The sequence below is a fragment of the Hydra vulgaris genome, chromosome 12, assembly GCF_038396675.1.
Source record: "Hydra vulgaris chromosome 12, alternate assembly HydraT2T_AEP".
Classification (NCBI taxonomy): Eukaryota; Metazoa; Cnidaria; class Hydrozoa; order Anthoathecata; family Hydridae; genus Hydra; species Hydra vulgaris.
In genome coordinates this window covers 49,908,978-49,930,563 of record NC_088931.1, presented here as the reverse complement: position 1 = coordinate 49,930,563, position 21,586 = coordinate 49,908,978, and the positions used below count along the sequence as shown (strand labels likewise).

General features: G+C 24.9%; 1 protein-coding gene across 2 annotated transcripts in view; it reads left to right on the top strand.

Moving 5' to 3' along the window:
- LOC101238067 (uncharacterized) overlaps positions 1-21,586 on the top strand; it is a 174,156-nt gene that overhangs the window by 10,079 nt on the left and 142,491 nt on the right. For both annotated transcript variants that reach the window (XM_065813576.1, XM_065813577.1), the window contains exons 3-6: positions 7,814-7,910; positions 9,765-10,093; positions 16,710-16,866; positions 21,074-21,258. In XM_065813576.1, coding sequence (XP_065669648.1) covers positions 7,814-7,910; positions 9,765-10,093; positions 16,710-16,866; positions 21,074-21,258 — 768 coding nt within the window. The remainder of the gene's footprint in view (positions 1-7,813; positions 7,911-9,764; positions 10,094-16,709; positions 16,867-21,073; positions 21,259-21,586) is intronic.

Below are 21,586 nucleotides of genomic sequence, written 5' to 3'. Positions count from 1 at the left end.
TTTATATTTTAGTATTTATTTAATTTTTTGTCCAATGGTTTATACAATTTTAAATGAATATTTTAGCTTTTCAAACCCCTATTAAATTTATTTTATAAAAATTTTAACAAATAGTTATTTAATTGGTTATAGAAACCAGTACTTTTCAATACACTATTAAATTTTTTTTATGTTATGTAACATTTGTTTTCACGGTGAAGTTTTTTGCTATTAAAAGTGTTTATAAAATTAGTCATAGAAAAAGTTTAAAAAGATTTATAAAAACATACATATTTATATAAATGTAATTATGTATAATATTCTTTGATAATTTAATAAGATGGGTTTGTTGCATGGCGATACTTACTACAGGCCTTATTTTATTGATACTACTACAAATCCATATATTTGACTGGGGCAAACAATCTTACAAAAAGAAATGAAAAGTGTGATGAGTTGCTACAACATTTAAAAAACGATTTGTTTATATTCATTTTTTTTATGTCTTTTATTGAAAATGATAAATTTGTTTGTCCTGTAACAACTGTTGTTATAAATGATGTTTTGCACATCTAATCAAATTCCTTTTATGTTAACTGTATACCTTTTGCTGTTCATATCTCATGCAATTTTAAATTTGAAAGTTTTCATGCTGGTGTTCATTGTTTTATTTCTTTACTATCAAAAAATCATATTACATATCTTGATCGCTGGTCAAGAGTTAAAGAAACAAATAGCTTCCTAAACAGCATTAAAATTGATTATCAAAAGTTGATATTACAAGTAGGTAAAATAATTTATAATATAGAATTTATCATCAGATTGTAATGTTATTTTTCAAAGTCTCGAAGCTTTTAAACTTAAGATTTTAAACTGCCAAATGATAAAACATTAATAAAAATTACATTTATGACAAAGAAAGTTTCAGATACTGACTTTATCAGTATCATATTTTCAAGTTCAGAGCAGAATCAGAGAGATTGTATACTTTTGATGGATGAAGTTTATGTAAAGTCTCTTCTTCTTTACCATGGTGGTTATCTTTTTGGAAAAGCGGAAAATAATCTAGAGTTGTTAGCAAATAGTGTTTTGGGTATTATGGTTAAATGTTTAAAAAGTGGACCATCTTTTTTATGCAAAACAATACCTGTCTGTCATTTGGATGCTTCTTTTTTGTTCTATGTCATTAACTCGATTAAATCTAGCATTGGAAAAGTTATTTCAGTTGCTTGTAATGGCAATCGAACAAATCAAGCTTTTTTAAAATTATTTTAGAGAGTCAAAGAAAAACTATGGTTAACAAAATGTGGAATTTTTCTGCTTTTTAATTATGTTCATCTACTAAAAAATATTAGCAATAACTGGATTACAGAAAAAATGTAGGAATTTCAATTTGAAAAAGATCAAAATTTGACTGCTAAATGGAGTGACCTTAAATGTATCTTTGATTTTGAGATAGATCAGCAAATTAAGTTATCAAGAGTAAATTTTGTAGCTATACATCCAAAACCCATTGAAAGACAAAAAATATCACATTGTTCAAGAGTATTTTGTGATGCAACTATAGTTGCTCTTAAAACTTATACAAAACTTATCCACCCTTGCGTAAAGAATAAAACCATTTTTTTTTAGAAAGTGTTTTGGAAAATTGTAAGTGTAAAACAAATTTATGGTGATATTCAATTTTTAGATTCTTGTAAGAGAGTTATTTCTGACATAAATTTGCATAAAAAAATTTGCATAAAAAAATAAATTTTGCAATAAAAAGACATAAAAAATGGCTCTGTTTTATATTATGTTACAAGAAAAGGTTTTTAACCTTATAAAAGGTTTTTATAAGGTTATGCTACAAGAAAATTGATGTTAGTAAAAACAATTTGTTTAATGATACTGCATTTTATTTTCAATTATATGGAGATTATACAAAAACTATGGACCGCTGTGGATTGAATATATCCCTCGATTACTGTGTGCAGTGGGTATTTTTTTGTTTCATTATTTCTGAAATTGAGAAATATAAAATGTAATACTTGTGTAATACTTTTATGATGATATCTGATATTTATAAGTTTAACATGTTAAAGAAACATTCTTAAAAATTATTGTTTGCTTTTTTCACAAGTCAAATAAGGATCCTGCATTGAAGGTTTTAAAGTTGTCTGTATAATATTGAAAAATTATTATGTACATTTGTTATAACATTGTTGATGTATGTCTTTTTCTTTTTTTTTTAATGTATATTTTGATGTTTTTTTCTTTTTTTCCTTTTCATTATTTTAAAGTTTGTTTATTCTTTTGTGATTTAGATTTTAAATAATTACAACTTATTATTATTTTGAAAAATATTGTATTTTATTATTTTTTCAAAATGTTTTATTTAAATTTGATGATACTTAATAAACACTGCAATAGACATTTTGTGCATTAATACAGCACTTTTAAAATTTAGTAAACTAACTAAAAATAATGCATTAGTTCACTAACTTTTTTAGCCATTTTTATATTATTGGTAAGATGGTTTGCCCTCAGTCAAAAATATGATTTTGTGATGGGAAGGCTAGTAGCAAGTATTGCCATAGTTCTTTGTAAACAATTATTAGGTTAATTATTTTACTTAATTTAATAAAGTAATAATTAACCTAATAATATATGTATTTAATATATTTACAAATTATAACAATTTACAAAGCATTTCACATAGTATAGTAATTTTTAAAAAACTTGATATAAATATAAATTATTTTTCAAATTTTAGTTTTTTGAGCTTTGATTTTTTCTTTTTCTATAAGATTTTCTTTTTTTTAGATAAGTTATTCGATAAATTTTCTTTATATTTTTAGTGCATTTTTGAAACGTCTAGAGTTGTCAAAACAAATTTTGTGGTCAAGTTGTAAAAAACAAAATATTTTATGCATTGTCAGGAATGACGCTTCTTTAGGTTTTATCAGACGTGTCCACCAAACTTGAGTAATTTTTGGACAAAATGTCTGGAACAAAAAAATTCATTACTTTGAGCCCTCTCTCTCTATATATATACAGGTCTTGTTTTAAATAAAAAATGCTTAATGTATTTTCTTAATGGGATATTTGATGTCATAAAATTCTCTTTATTTTTTTGTTTTTTAAAGACATTTTTTAATTACTGCAATAATATTAATTACCGCAAAACGAGTTAAATGTTATTTAATGGCTTTTTTATTATTACTTATAAAGGAATGCTTGTTTTCTTTTATCTTTCTTTAATATTAAATAATTAAATTTAATATTGCAATTTTAAAAATGTTTGATATTAACAAATTTCTTTCTTTTCTCAACATTTGCATAAATGAATTAAAGTATGTTAAATTTTTGATTTTTTAAAATGATTATTTCTTAAATTTCTAATTGCGGCTTTACAACTACTAATGATTTTTTATTTAAAAAAAATGAGCGAGTAACAAATAAAAAAATTACGTTAATTTGTTTACTTTATTTAATAAAAGTTTATTTGTTTATTATTTTATTATTAAAATTATATCGCTGTATATTGTTTATTAAAAAATAATCGATGCAATTTAAAATTTAATTTTGAGTAAAAAAAAAAATGTTTAGGAAGGAAAACCGAAAAAAAATATGATAAAAATGAGCTAATTTTTTTTAAGTGCAAACAAAGTTTTAATATTGAATAATATTTAGTAATATTTTTGAATAAATTTGACAATTAAGTTAAATCCAAGCATTTACTTTAATTTTAATAAACATAATTATATTTTTAAAATCAAAATTAAATTACATATTTTTAAAATCTAAATTAAATTATATATATTTTTTATAAGATATAAAAAAATATAAGAATAAAATTATATATTAAATCATAAATATAAGAATAAAATTATATATTAAATCATATATTATTTATCAGAATTAAGTTATGTTTTTAAGATCTTTGCTTCAAGGTTAAAAAATCAATCATTACAATAAAGTAAAAACAAAGTAAAAATAAACTTTTAATTTTATTTTAGTTTTTTTCATTAGTAAATAGTGCTTATATCAAACATAATTGTCATTCAAACTTTTGTAACAAATATTTTTACATAAACATAGTTCAAAAGTTAATGTGACTTTAAAAAAAAATTAATGTCTTCTTTTATCTTACTGTACAAAATAATTCAAAAGTTAAAAAATGATAAAATTCTCTTAAGTGAAATCGCTTACTGCTTACATAAAATTGCTTAAGGCATACATAAATCGCTCTACATATAATGCTTTAAAACAAGGCCTGTATATATATATTTCTATAGTAAAGATTTCAAACTTACCGTTTGTGGTAAAAAACAGCATCTAGCTACTTTATGACATTTAATTTGTCTAATCTAATTAAGGTTAAATTATAATAAAACGGATTAATTTAATTGAAGAAACTAATTAAATTTAATGTTTTTTTAAATACACAAAATGCAAATTAAATGACTGAAATTTTTTTAAAAACATTTTAAATGTTTTTAAAAACATACTGAATGCTTTTATTTTATTTTTCTAAAAACTTTCTGAATGTTTTTATTTTTATTTTTAACCATTAAACATGCGCGGAGTGTTTCATACATCAACTATCTTATAGCCTGCTGCTACAAGGAAGTTTTGCCATATAGACTGATGGTTTAGTTGGGGCAGGCAGTTTATCAAATAATTAAAAAAAAACTTAAAAAAAAAAAGTTTTTTAACTTTTTCTGGTCTTTAAAATTTTTTTTCAAAAAAAACAACCTAAAACTAACCTGACAATGAAAAATTTAAATTGATGGCAAGAGTATATATATATATATATATATATATATATATATATATATATATATATATATATATATATATATATATATATATATATATATATATATATATATATATATATATATATATATATATATAAGATGTGTATATATATATATATATATATATATATATATATATATATATATATATATATATATATATATATATACAGTCATGTATATATACAGTCATGGACAAAAGTTTGCGACCACTGCAATTTTTTACAAAAAACACTCAAAATTTAGAAAAACAAGTAGTAAATTATAAATCAGTACATATATTTCGAATGTTTATTCACACTATACAGGTTAAACAGCATGTCTATTCATAATTTAGTATTTACAATGAAATCCTTTATTTTTGAGAATATTTTCAATACGTCCTGGCATCGATTCACACAGTTTCTTGCAATTGTTCGGCGTAATCTCCTGCACCCACACGCGTTTAATCCAGTTGATGAGGTCATCTTCAGAACTTGGGCTATGTGCAGCAATCTTCTGCTTCATTACAGTCCAAACATTCTCAATAATATTGAGATCTGGACTGTTGCTTGGCCAAGGTTCCAGTAGCGGGATGTTTTCAGAGCGCAGCCAGTCCTTAACAGGCTTGGTACTATGACAAGGTGCGCCATCATGCTGGAAATGAGTGATGCCATGTATTGGTACAAATGGTGGCTGCTTATCCATCAGTATACTCAAGTAAACAGCACCATTGATCGTTGTATTTTTAGGCATAATCCAAATGTTGGCACAACCGCTACCAGAGACTGCACCCCAAACCATAACTTTTGGAGCCTGATTGACTGTTGGTATAACGTACTGTGGATTATGCCTCTGATTTGGTGGGCGTCTGACATGTCTACAAAATGAGTAGAATTGCGTGAATGTTGTCTCATCTGAAAACATCACTTGTTTCCACTGGGCTGGTGTCCACTGCCTGTACTTCTGACAAAACGCTATGCGATCGCGAATATTCTTTGGTGAAAGCTTCGGCTTCCGTGCTGGTCGGTAAGATTTCAAGCCTGCATCAAATAATCGTCTGCCTATTGTCCCACTGTTTGGTTTCTTGGATGGTGATCCAGGCAGTTTGCCTCTAATGGCACTTGAGGATGCTCTTGGTGATTTTTTTGCTGCCTTTATTATAGCATTATCCATACGGTTGCTTGTAACCTTCGGACGCCCGGGATTTAAAACTTTTCAGCTCTTGATTTCCCTTTACAGTAGCTACAACAGTGGAATGTGAAATACCGAGCTTTTTAGCTATCTGTCTTATAGAAATGTTCTCTTTGTAGAAAATAACGACCTGAGCTTGATTTTCAGATGTCAGTTCTTTACCGCGTACCATTTTAACTAGTACTGCTTCAAATAAGGTCTCCGTAATATAAAATGTTCTAAAATATTTCAGTTATATCTGAAAACAAACATGTAAACATCAATTTTAGACTCTAATTGACAATTACCACAAATTGGTACAAAATTGAAGCACTAAAGTAGCCCAAATTCAGAGTAGAATACATTGTGGAATACAGTGGTCGCAAACTTTTGTCCATGACTGTATATATATATATATATATATATATATATATATATATATATATATATATATATATATATATATATATATATATATATATATATATATATATATATATATATATATATATATATATATATATATATATATATATATATATATATATATATATATATATATATATATATATATATACAGTGGAGAAAATAGAATTAGCCTCACCATGTACTGATCTGATATTTTGTAAATCTGTAAGCAAGTTTGTGCGGTGCATCTTTTGTATCCACGCACATAATTATTGTTACAAACAACAACTTTTTAGATTATAATATAGCATAATTAAATTGTGTTACATTTGATAAAGCCATAAAAATTATAGTACTTGATATTTGCAGTAATAAATAGAATTAGCCTCATCAATAGTTATTTTCACTTGTATATTTTGATCTGGTGATACGCATTTGTTGTCGTTTTTTATTATTATTTGTAAGCTAAACAAAGACTGTGAAATCAGTGCTCATAGAGTTTTTAACATTTGGTTTTTGATACCTTAATTTGAAATGGGACGTGGTAAAGGTTTAACAAATGAAGAATTAGCAGTAATCAAAGCATGCAAAGATAAAGGCTGATCTAATTGGGAAATTGCAAAGAAAATTGTCTAGATACTAGATGGTCCTGATGGCTATCAATATTACTATATATATACTGTGACTGGCACGATCTTCAAAAAGAGTAAGAAACTTGGATGAGTCGTAACTTTGGTGGTGGAACTGTTATGTTTTGGGGGGCTTTTTCCTTTGCTAGAAAACTCCCACCGGCATGGGTTTCAACATAAATAAAATCACAGGACTACATTGACTTATCAGAAATAAATTTGCTTGAACATGGTGAGGAACTGATGGGTGAAAACTTCACTTTTCAACAAGATAATGCTGTTATCCATAATTCAAAGCTTACAAATACTTGGTTTAGAGAAAGAAGTACTCATGTAATGGAATGGCCCGCATGTAGTCCAAATCTTAACCCAATTGAAAATATATGGGGAAAGAAAACGTTTCTAGAAAGGGTTTATGAAATTGCTTACCATTTTCATAAACCTTTTCTAGAAAGGTTTATGAAAATGACCATTTTGAAAATTCTATTTTCTCCACAAATTGAATACTTTTAATTTTTTTTCCATTTGTAATTAATTAAACATACCAATTTATAAACTTTTTAGTTGTAGTAGAAGATAATAAGAAATAAAGTAGATTTAATAATTGTTTCACTGCCATTTTTGTTTAATTAGAATGAAAACTCTCCGCTGTATATATATATATATATATATATATATATATATATATATATATATATATATATATATATATATATATATATATATATATATATATATATATATATATATATATATATATATAGATATAGATATATATATATATATATAGATATATATATATAGATATATATAGATATATGAGCATTTCTTTTGTTTTAGACTATTATCACGTTTTTGCATAGATGTTACGTTCAAAAAGTGCAATATGCAGGAATTTTGTACCTTTTTTTTATCAAAAGCATTCAAGCACAACAATGTAAGGAGTTTTTAAATGAAGAAAATTTTATTTTCAGCTTGAAATATGTATTCATAATACAAGTTTTTCAAATTTGTTGTAATTATAAGTTTTTAAAACGTTTTAAGTGAAGTGTTTTTACAAAATTTTACTAGCTTAAATTTTCATGATAATAAATAGATTTTTGGAAATACTTGAATTTTTATGTGATATTTAAAATTTCTAAATTTTGTATGATAATCTAAAGCTCTATTAGTTTTTTATTATGAAAAAATAAGACCTATCTTTTAAACAAAATCAAAGTTTATAGATTTTAAAAAAGTGCATTTGTTGCCCAAAATCATAGTTTGTCAGCCATATTAAAGTTTATTAATTTATTTAACACTAATCTTTAATAAGTTGTAACAAGTTTAGCTTAAGACAAAGATATCAAAAATTTTTATAAGGCAATCAATTTCTTCATGCCTATTAAATTCTTAGTTTATTAAAAACAGTAAACATTGTGTTTATGAAGGGGCAGAGTTTTCTCAAATTTGTCATATAAAAGTTTATGATAATTTTTTCACAATATGAGATTTATGGCAACCTTTATTTGAGCATTGTACAAACCATTAAATTCTAGTGTTTGTGAATAAGATATCAGTGAATAAGAGATTTATGGAGGTAGATGATAAAATCAGGAAATAGTAAGTGGGAAAGCAAGTCATCTTAGGTAATGATAACTTTGCAAATTTCATGAAAAATGGTTGGTATAATCAGGGCTTGTTATAAAGCAGGAGCTCTGTGCACATGAAACACAAGAGTATAAAATTGCTCTCAAGAAATTGGGAGAGAGAAAAAGTTAGTTACTTGGTTTTAAGTAAAACATTTTGTTTATAAAAAATTTATGTTAAAGTCAAAACTTCTTAAAAAAATATTTATATAACTGTTATGCACCTATTTTTAATTGAGTTTTTTCAATTGAAGAAAACGATAATGTACTTTAATTAAAAAAGCTCTTTTTTTAAATATCAGGTAATGTCATCCCGTTTAATAATTTAAATGAACAAACAATGAATGGAAAGTTTTAAAGTGATTATAAAAATTTAATAAAGTAACAACAAAATTAAAATAAGTAGTTAGTTTAAAATTATTATAACAAAAGTTTATACTATTTTTAAAGTTACATCATTTAACCAAAATTTTTAGTAAACATTTTAACGAAGTTAAATAAAAAACATTTTTTATTAAATTGAAAATCTTTAATAAACAATGTTTATTATAAGAAAAATTTTTTAAAAATTTATTTTTTAAAAACATTTTGCTAAAAACTTAATGTATAATAAATTTTTTTAATTGTAATTATTTTTCAAAAATTGTTAAAATGATTTTGTATAATTATTTTTTAAGTAACAATTGAAGAATTTCTTATGCATAGAATATTTTAAAAGTTCTATATTTTTTGAATGACAAAAAAACATTGAATACAATTTTTTTTAAACAAACGTAATTTAATGGTTAAAAAGAATTATTCATTAAATCAAGAGATAATAAAACAATTAAATGTACTTGATTAAGCTTAAATTGCAATTCTAATTGTCATTCAGTTACATTTATGCAACTCTATGACAATTTTGTTTTGTTTTTTTGGAACTCAAATTTCTAGGAGTTCAGATAAATATGGAGAAGATTTGAATGAAATAGTTTTGTAATATCAGATAGCTTGTAGACTATTCTTTGGTTTTTGTAGGCTATTCAAAAACTTTAATTAAATTAAACAACAAGTCTAATTTATTAAAGTTTTTGTTTAAAACAGAACAAAGCTTAATATCAGTTCGATATTTTAAAATTAGACAATGTTATGTGAAATATACATATGATCTTTGTTTTTTACAGCATATTATGTACCTCCTACAAGCGATGATTATCAAATAACAGAGGCTTTTTATTACAATGGCGACACAAGCATTACTTTGCAAGATGTTAGAAATATGATGAACATCACAAGCATTTCATATTTATCAATAAGTCCAATTGATATAGAGTTTGACGCTTCACCAGTTGCATGGTTCATTGTAAAAATGAATGGAGTTAAGTTAGTTCACCAGTTTATTGTTAAATCAGGTGATTATAATGAGTTTAACTCAATTGGTGGAATTTGGTTATCTTTTCGTTTAAATAGTGACAGAGATTTTGTTGTATACACAGAATTCAATCAAACAAAGGTAGTTTTTCTTCAGGTTTTTGAAAATTTAGTTATAGATTGTGATCATTTTCATCATCATGATCATCATCGTCATACTCATTATCATCATGATGATTATCATTATGATGCTCATCATCATCATTATAATCATCATCATCATCATCATCATAATCATAATCATCATCATAATCATCATCATAATCATCATCATAATCATCATCATTATCATCATCATTATGTTGATCGTTATGATGATCATCATTGCCATGATCATCAGCATCATCATGATCATCATTATGATGCTCATCATCATCATTATCATCATCATGATCATCATCATCATAATCAACATTATCATGACCATCATCATCATCATCATCATCATCATCATCATCATCATCATCATCATCATCATCATCATCATCATCATCATCATCGTCATCATCATCATCATCATCATCATCATAATTATCACCATCATCATAATTAATTATGATGATGACCATGTAATTATGATGATGACCATGATCATGATCATCATGATCATGATCATGGTCATCATCATAATTATCACCATCATCAAAAAAAAAAGAGAAAAAAAGAATAAAAATAAATAATTAAAAATAAAAAATAAAAATGTGCAAACCTTAAATTTAAAATTATTTTAGTATTTATGAAAAAAATAAGTAATAGACTAACTTTTTTAAATAACTTAAATTTATATTTACTGTTTAAATTTAATTGTTGGATTAATGTGCCATATTATTTAAAATGCTATTTTATAAATATTTTTACTTTCTCTGTTTTTATGAGCATTTACAAATATGATGCACCATATGTAAGCAATTATATTTATACAAAAATTGTTGAAATAAAGTATTATTATGCTAATAGCTTAATAATATTAATGGTTGATATATATATATATATATATATATATATATATATATATATATATATATATATATATATATATATATATATATATATATATATATATATATATATATATATATATATATATATATATATATATATATATATATATATATATATATAGATAGATAGTGCTTTAAGTGAGGCGGGATGGGATAGGATATATGTATATATATATATATATATATTCATATATATATATATTCATATATATATATATATAGTGCTCTAAGTGAGGCAGGATGGAATGGGATATATGTATATATATATATATATATATATATATATATATATATATATATATATATATATATATATATATATATATAGTGCTCTAAGTGAGGCGGGATGGGATGGGATATATATATATATAAATATATATATATATATATAAATATATATATAAATATATATATATATATATATATATATATATATATATTTATATATATACAAATTTATATATAAATACATATATATAAATATATATATATATATATATATACATATATATAAATATATAGATATTTAAATAAATATATATATATATATATAAATATATATATATATGTTTATATAAATATATATATACAGTGCTCAAAGTGGGGCGGTATGCCATCCTGTCACCTTTTTATAAAGTATAAACATTACTTTATATATATATATATATATAATATATATATATATATATATATATATATATATATATATATATATATATATATATATATATATATATATATATATATATATATATATATATATATTTATATATATATATGTATATATAAATATTTATGTATATATATATGCCTATATATACATATATATATGTATATATATATATTTATATATAAATATTCATTTATATATATATACATATATATATATACATATTTATATATATACATATATATATATATATATATATATATATATATATATATATATATATATATATATATATATATATATATATATATATATATATATATATATATATATATATATATATATATATTAGTAGAAAATCACTTAACAAAAATCAAAGATTCATCATAAATGGATGGTCAAATTAATAAAACTTCAATTTATACCAAAAATTAAATTACAGGAAGTTGCAAATGTCTTAACTACTGTAAATTTTAACACATTTGTGCAATTTGCTGACGCTATTATAAAAAGAATTCATTAGAAATGATTACTTGTGCTATTTTTAAATGTTTTTTTAAAAAGGGTAGTTAATGTAAATATTATTTGAACTCATTTATTTTTATAGTTTTTTAGGAGAAACTTATTTTCGTGCCTACATTTAGAAATTTGTTCCGATCTTTTGTTTAATAAGCATTCTTGATTTGCATGTGTAATTATTTCAAATTTTTCTTGTAGGCATAGTATGCATTTTTTGGAAATATTGTTATATGCAGGCGCTGTTTTAAGGATAGACCAATTCAGTATAAAATCATCAATATTTTTTTCTTTTAATTCCCATATATATTTTGACAGCATGGTGTCTTTTGAATACTTTTTATTCTTGAAAGATTGCTTATGATTGGCAAAACGTTTTTTCCATTCACCCTCTGTTCTGCCAATATATTGTTTATCAGGTACATTCTTAGAGGAAACAACACATTTATATACCACATTTTTTGATAAACAACTTCCACTCATTGGAAATTGATTTTTTGTTTACAATTACATTATATAATTATATAATTGCTCTGTTCTTTTAAGAACATTGAGCACTCTATTGTGTAGAATACTTTTTAGAGTTGTTTAAATATATATTAGGCTCCTTATTAACATTTGTTGAGCACTCTTAATTGTATTTTAACATTCCGTGTAAATATGGAAACTAATAATTTCACTTACTCGTTGAAAAATATACCTATACTAGATGAAAAAAGTTATACTATTTCTTGGATTGAAAAAGTTGAGCATTTTATTAAAAGAATTCGTTGGAAAGCCCATTTTTTCTTAAAACCAAATACAAAAACAGATGATACATTTAATAATAATGATAATTATGGATATAAAACAAAAAATACCCCACCTTTTATACCTGATTTGGAAAATTTTGAAAATGACCTATTACATTTAATTAAAACAATAAAGTTTCGCTGCAAATAAAAGTAAGAAACTATTAAAAAGTGGCAATGAAAAGCGAAATATAAAAACGAAAAAAAACAAACATTTTATTATTGAGAAAGTGAAACCAGCAATACCAAGTAACAAATTTGTTTTGAGCTTTTTTTAATTTTAAATATCTAGTTTAGGATATAAGGTTACAGTTTATAATGTGAAATCTTATGACTATAAGTTTTCACGTTGTACAAGAGCAAAATCAACCTGAATATTTTTGTTATTAACTTTAGTTGATCAACTGCCAACTGGATTAGATATTTTACAAAATATAGCTTTTAATAAGTCCAGGCTTTCTAAAATATCAAAAAAGTCAATGATAATTGCATGGTTGGTAAAAAAAGACAGAAAATACGAGATGTGTTGAATTGCATTGTAGGTGTATTCTAAGAAAAATCAAGGGTCCCTGGCTGAAAGCTGGATTCCCTCTTCAATCAGATAATAACTTGATACAAAAGCTGAATAAGTTTAACAAAAAATATTTGAATTTGAAAAAAAAACATGCACAGGAGGTCGCCTTTAAAATTAAAAAAGCAACAAGACTTTAGAAAGGAGCTGGGAAAAATCTTTTGGGCAGGAATAGCTGACTTACAAAACTGGATAAAGAAGGACAAGAATAGATTAGATCTAGATGGGAAAGAGGACCTAGATTTTTTATACGATTAAGAACACAACAGAAAGTTATTTCTAGGGCCTGAAGACAAAAAATATAGCAAGAAGGTACTATATATTATAATATAAATTCATATTATAAACCTTTTTTCTGAATTTAAAAACTCTCCTCTCATTGCTCACTCTTCTCCTTGTTTTCATTGGTTTTTATTTTGGGTACATTAATTTTTATTTTATAATGTATGCTGTTTAGATTTCGGAGAATACAAGAAAGAGAAATCCATCTATAAAAAATGCTGCTAAATCAGTAGAAATAAGTTCAGAGTTAGAATTTGGTACGGACACCAGCGGAGATTCATCTTTTGATTCCGATTTTGAACCAGGATATTGACGTTCTATAGAGTCAAGTAGTCTTATAAATGCTGAGATCCCAAAAGATATTATTTCTGGTAATGTTGCTCTAATTGCCACAATTACTGATATTTCTCCAAACGTTTTGACAAAAGTTATTGCTGCAATCCTTGATAGTTCTGGGGTTGATCTTACAAATGTAAATTGCAAAAGGTCAACAGCATCTAGAAAGATGAAACAAACAGCTCATGAAATGGCAGTTGTTGCTAAAGAAGATGTCAAACTTAGCATCCAAGCTTCTCCCTACCCATGCATAATACATTTTGACAGAAAGATACTTTTTGAAATTAATAATGGAAAGAAAATTAAAGCATGATAGACTTGCTGTTCTAGCAACTATTGATAATGAGTCCCATCTTCTCAGAGTTACGCCATTACTCTCTTCATCTGGAGAAGATCAGTACAGTTTTGTAATGAAAGTCCTAAAAGAGTACAAGCTCGAATCAAAGATTGTATTACTTTGTTTTGATACCACATCAAGCAATACAGGAATACATAAAGAATCTTTATTAAGTTTATCTACTGAGTTAAATAAACATCTAATTCTTTTAACTTGCAGACATCATGTTTCTGAGTTGAGAATCACACACTTTTGTGAGGCTATAACAAATGAAAAAACTACGGCCCCCGATAACCCTTTGTTTAAACATTTCAAAAACTTGTTTGAGCAGCCTAATTTTGAGTACAACCCATCTATGTTAGTAAAATTTGGTTGGGAAGAAATTAAAGGAACTGTTGTTGAAAAAGCTGCTACAGAATCTCTTGAGTATTGTAGATCTTACTTATTGAGAAATTATACTGTAAGGGAAGATAGATAAGAACTTGCAGAGCTAGTGGTCAGCTATCTTTATCCTTCTATGATTAAAATTCGAAAAACTGGAACGGTTCATCATGCAAGATTTCTTGGGAAATCTATATATTATTTAAAAATGCAAATTCTTTCAACTCAAATTGATTTTATTCAAAAAAATAGAGAACATATTAAGGTAATAACTGAATTTATAGCTTGTTTTTATGCAAAGTGGTACCTGCAATCAAATAATACAATCAAAGCTCCTTTTATGGATGTAACTGCTATTCATCAAATGCATCAGTATAAAGCAGTATGTGCAGAACCATTTGCTGTTGATGCTGTGTTGAATTCTTTATTTAAACATACATGGTATCTTGACTCAACTCTGATTCCTTTTAGCCTTGCTGGATGATTTTGTGTTGCACTTGAAGAAAAGAAAAAAATTGCTGCTGCAATATTATCATTTCTAAAACCGTGTTTAGAAATGATAATATTGCAGTCGTGTTACTTTAAAACTGAAAATAAGCAAAAAAAAGATATAGAAAAATTGTTGAAAATTGAACTTAAAATTCATCAGCAAATTCCTAGCTTAGCTTTTTTCTTTGGTTGATGAGTTCTCCTGGTTAATGTTTGATATGATTGGAATAAAAGATCAACAAATTGATGATTGGCTGAGCTTGCCACCTCAATATTGGCACACGCAATCCACATATAAATTATTTTAAAATTTTGCAAAAAGTATTGTGTAAACAACCAGGCTGAAATTGCAATTGGAATGATGCAACAATTTGTTCACCGCTACAGAGACAAGGAAGAAAAACAAAATAGGCTTATTGCTGTGGACAAAGTTTGCTCAATTTTTAAAGCATCAGGCAGTGAATCTTTATTAACCAAAAAACAAAATAACAAAGTTATAAGCGAAAAGAATTGCAAAGGGACTACTTAGCTTACACTCCAAAATTCAGAAGATGGCTTGAAATTTAGTATTTATATTAAAAAAATATTTTTTAAAGATACAAGTTGCACGTATTATAAGTTTGTGTCATTCAATCAACCTATAAAAAAATATTTTTCTAAAAAGCTAAATACCAATAAAATGAAAAAAAAACAATGTGAATATAAACAAATAAAATAACTACAAATTATTGCGCATTCTTTTGTTAAATGCGCATATTTTCGTTTTTTTGCATAAAATCGTTTTCAATTTAAAGAGCTATTAAGAAAAATCACGGATACACATTAATTTAAAAAAAAAGTATAGATTATTATGAGCACATTAAAAAAAAAAAAAAAATTAAAAATATTAAGATTTACCTTGTGCTCAAAGCCTTGCTACGAGGGTACTATTTGGGGCATTTTTAGGGGGGTTTTGACGCTTGAGCACAAGGTAAATCTCAATATTTTTGATTTTTTTTTTTTTTGTAAACGTATTTTTCTATATTTGCCCCAAATTTAGCTTGTTGTGTATTCGCGTTTTCGAAATTTTATTTTTTTGAACACCCCTAATATATATATATATATATATATATATATATATATATATATATATATATATATATATATATATATATATATATATATATATATATATATATATATATATATATATATATATATATATATATATATATATATATATGTATATCATATTTTAAACATTATTTTTGTTGATGAATTACATTTTAATTTATTATATTTTACATTTTTTAAATATGGTTTATTATATTTTTACTGCATTTAGATTTTTAAAGCATGTTACAATAGCTCTCGATGGTTCATTTATGATTTGTTAAATCCTTTTATGGCTTCTGAAGTTCAAGTTCTGGTTAGTTCAGAAAACTTTTCAATGTACTTCACTATGGACTTTCGGTTTATTGAACCTATTGAGTATAAATTTGGTAAAGTATTTTGTTTCTATAGCAATGTCTAACGTTTTTACAAATTGTAAAGATATATACTAAATTTTAGTACAGTCAATATTTTGCTGTTATTATTGTGAAAAATATTTTTTTAAAAATAAAATATTTTTTTATAATATATACTGTAAATAGATTTTTATGGCATTCCTAACTATTTTGAACTTATTAAAATTTTGAATTAAGTATGTTCAGAATAATTATTTTGTTGCGTAAACTTGAATGTTTTATTATTGGAGCGTTATTATTATAGTTTATGGCTTGTTATTAACTGATTCAAAATTGGATTCAAAAGTATATTTAAAAGATTCAATTAATGTTATTCAATTCAAGTAGATTCAATTAGACTTAAAAAGAAAATTCAAAATTAAATCTTTTTTTTGAGATTTTCTGTTTTGAAATATGATCTGATTTCTTTAAACAACTAGGTTTCTACAAGATTTGTTTAGCTTGTTACTCATAAAAATAAAGGAAAAGTCGAAAAACCATTATTTAAAATTCACATAAAACTGTGTTTTGTTTGATTGAATAATATCTTGCTAGATTAGTAACCATGATAGTATTTTTAGAAATGAGAAAGAGATGACCACCTTACACAACAATCGGACAAAAACTTAGTATTTAGAGCTAGCTTTATTATTTTTTTTGAATATGAAGATGGTGAGCACATACATGATTTCTAGGCTAAATTGTTGAAAAAAGATAAATCTCCAGTATTTTTCTTATAATTTAGTCTATAAGTCTTAAAAAATTTTTGAAGCTCCTGGACACTAGAAACTAGGAACAAATGCTAGTTTAAAGCTGGATTCTTAAATATAGTTGAACTATATTTTTCATATGCTTAAAACTTAAAAATAAGACTAAAAAATCTTTAAATTGATAGATTGTAAAAAATAGTTCAAAAATGGAGTTCACAAAAGCAGAAATGCTTTAACATTTTGTGAAGTTTTTGGAGATGTTGTCTATAAGCCATTGAATCACAGATTAAAAATGAGAGCAAATGACATGCATAATATAAATCAAACAAAGTGTTCATAATATTGCTAATTAGAAAGTACTCAAGATGCACTACTTTAATATGTAGTTTGTTTTAAATTTATATATTTTGGAGAAATCGGTTAAGTCAATTTGAATCTATAGTTTAAAATCTGTTATTTAATGCAAAAATTTGCTAAATGAAATTAAATACTAACCGCATTATTCTGATATATGAAACAATCTTAATTAAGAAATAAGAGCTTAAGATCTTGCTCGAAGAAGATAAGAATCTAATTGGTCAATGAAAAACAAACAATGAAGTTAGTTGAATCAATGCAAAATTGACTTATTAAAATTATTAAAGTTAATGATTTAATAATAGCCTGACTTAAAAATTTTTATATTTAAAAATATTATTATATTTATAAATTTGTTTATGATTCAAGCTAAAATTATTAGATTACAAGTTAGAACACATTTATAATTTTTTTTTTTTATATATATTATCAGTATAATTATACTAATGAATAACTTTATTATTTAATTATAATAAATAAATAATTTTATTATTTATATATTATTACTATAACTATATTTATTAAATAATTTTATTATTTATATATTATCTCTATAGTTGTATTTAATGAATAATTTTATTATTTATACTTCATCACTAATTATATATATTTTATATATTATACTTATTTTGACATCTTCACTTCCAACAAGGCAGCAAGCAACCTCTATTAGAGTTTGAAGTTACTGGAAGAGAAAAGATGAAGTTTATAGAGCAAGGTAACTATTGACAGAAGACTTAAAAAAATATTTTTGCAAAAATATCATCTGCAACCTTTGTAGATGCTAATTTTGCAATTGGTTTGATATATGTTTTCCAGGAAAGATCTGAAGTAAGAGTTGATCCTAAAAGATGAAGGGTAGATGACTCATCGAGTACATTACTGTTCATAAATATAAGAAGATCTAGATTATTGCAATAACGATTAGCTGAAAAAATTGAGTTTTATCTGAATTAAAGTTCACCAACCACTGTGAGCCCCATGCTGTAGCAGAAGCGAGATCCTTTTCAATCTCAAATGCCCCCTCTAAGCAATCAGAGAGTGTTGGCTTCTTATCAAGACAAGAATAAGTGATAGTATCATCAGCAAACAATGCCACCTTAGATGTGAGAATTTCTGGAAGATCGTTAATGTAAATTAACAAGAGTATATGGCCAAGGATAGAGCCTTGAGGAATCCCTGAAGTTACGTTTTATGAAGAAGAGTGCTGTCCATTGAGGACAACTTTTATTCTACGATTATTAAGGAAGGATTCAATAATCCTTCCTTAAAGAAGAAAGCTTATGGAAAAGACCAGTATGCCAAACTTTATCAAAAGCTTTAGAAATGTTGAGAGCGATAGCCTTAGCCTCTCCACATCTATCTAATGCACGATAAAACCTATCAGTTATTACCCTTAACAAATCAGCAGTAGAACGAGAAGATCGAAATCCGTATTGATGATCAGAAAGTAAGTTATTAGATTCAAGAGAGATTAAGTGTTTGTTAATTAAAGACTCAAAAGCCTTGCTTATGATAAAAAGAAGACTAATGGAATAGTAGTTAGATGAGTCAGATCTTCCAGAATTTTAGAGAATAGGGATAACAGATGCTGCTTTCTCGCAGGATGGAAAACAAGACTCTAATAAGCACTTGTTAAATAGTTTTGAAAGTATAGGCAACAGCTCCAGAGAGCACTTGTACAAGACTATAAAAGGTATTTTGTCCTGTCCACAAGCTTTGGAAGAGTCTAAGCATGAAGTTACTTTGGATACAGACGCTGGAGTAATATAAAAGTCAGGCAATGGATTAACCTCTTTGTTGGCTGTGTTAAGTAGAACACAACTTGTTGAATCAAGAGATGAGAAGTTTTTAGCAAACAATTTAGCCTTGTCTTTAGGTGAGGTGACAAAATCTGAACCATACAAAAGAGGTGGAATAACAGATTTGCCCTTGGTTTTTTGTGTAAAAGAACTTGAATCAAAGCACAGATAGTACTCAGTAAACTATTTTGTAGTCCAAGCAATTGCCTCATTACTATTAATAAATCCTTAGCCATAGCAAAGGGGTGCAAATGTGGCCTTGACAATGCACACCAAAAGTACGAACAGGGACACCATCTATGCGCAGCATGGTGCTGTTAGTACTTAGTTTTAGATCTGTACCCTCATTAGGAGATAATAAAATGAGTTGCCTAGTAACAAAAACAGAGACACAAGGAAAGCCCATGCATTGAGTCAAGGAGATCTAGCATTCAGCATTTCCTAAACTGGAAACAATGTATTATAAATACATCTACACCAGTCTAATAGATTAAGAGGAGGAGTGAGGCTGGTCAACAAATAAAAGCTGTTTACCTCTAAGTCTTTGGCGAGGATGCCTTTTACAAGACAAAAGAGTGTTTTAAGTTGGAATTGGCTTCTCTTTGCCTAAAAAATCATATCTCTTTGCCTTTGCCTAAAAAATCATATCATACAAGGCAGCAGGACATGAAGCAGATTATACTGGGTTACATGTTACCAGTAGCAGGATAACCTGACCTGACTAATTTTTTTTTTAATGTTAATTTTTTTTCACAAAATTATTCTTATTATAATTATTAGTTTAACAATTATATATAAATAAAATTTACTTTTTGTGTTAATTTAGTCTTTATTTTCAGTTTTGGTAATACTTATTGCCATATTGTTCTGAAGTTTAATTAAATCAAATTTAAACTTGCCTTTACTAAGCCCTCATATAGATACATAAATTTTTGTAAAGTTTGAAGTTGAAATTGAAAAATGTAATAAATTGTAAAAAAAATGTAAAAAATTTAATAAAGAATTTTGTTGTTTATATATTATTAATATAGTTATAGTATAATTATAGTGATAAATAATTTTATCAGTTAAATATTATCGATATAATTATATTTAATAAATAATTTTTATTATTTTTATATTATTACTATAATTATATCTAATAAATAATTTTATTACATATATACAATTGTAGCTAACTATGAACAAATTTATTTAGTTTATTTACATAATAATATTTCCATTTATAACAAGCCCCTATGGATTATTGTGCCAAGTATATTAAAAAATTTGGTTATTCAATATTTTTATAAAAAGTTATTATTTTTTACTTTTTATATTTATTTGTTATAGAAAAACCAGTGCTTGGACTGTACCAGTTTATGGCTGATGATTTTTTAAGTATTCAAATGAATAAATCATTATTTATTGCAGGAATGAAGTTTGACAAAATTGATAGTTTGTTAAGGTTTTGTATCCAGTATTATGTCAGCAATAAAGTTGTTATGTACAAAGACAACAGTTTGTTTGATAATACCGTAAGTAATTAATGAAGATACATAAATGATTTAAGCATATCAAACTATGAATGATAACAAAAACTTTAAATATAGTATGTAAATTTTAATACCAATATTATGAAATCAGATTAATGTATTAATTATTATTATTATTATCATTAATATATATATATATATATATATATATATATATATATTAATGATAATAATATATATATACATATATATTATTATCATTAATATATATATATATTAATGATTAATATCTTTGTATTATCATGTATAATATTTTATAATTAATAGAGTGCTTAATAGATAAACTAGAGTTATATATATATATATATAT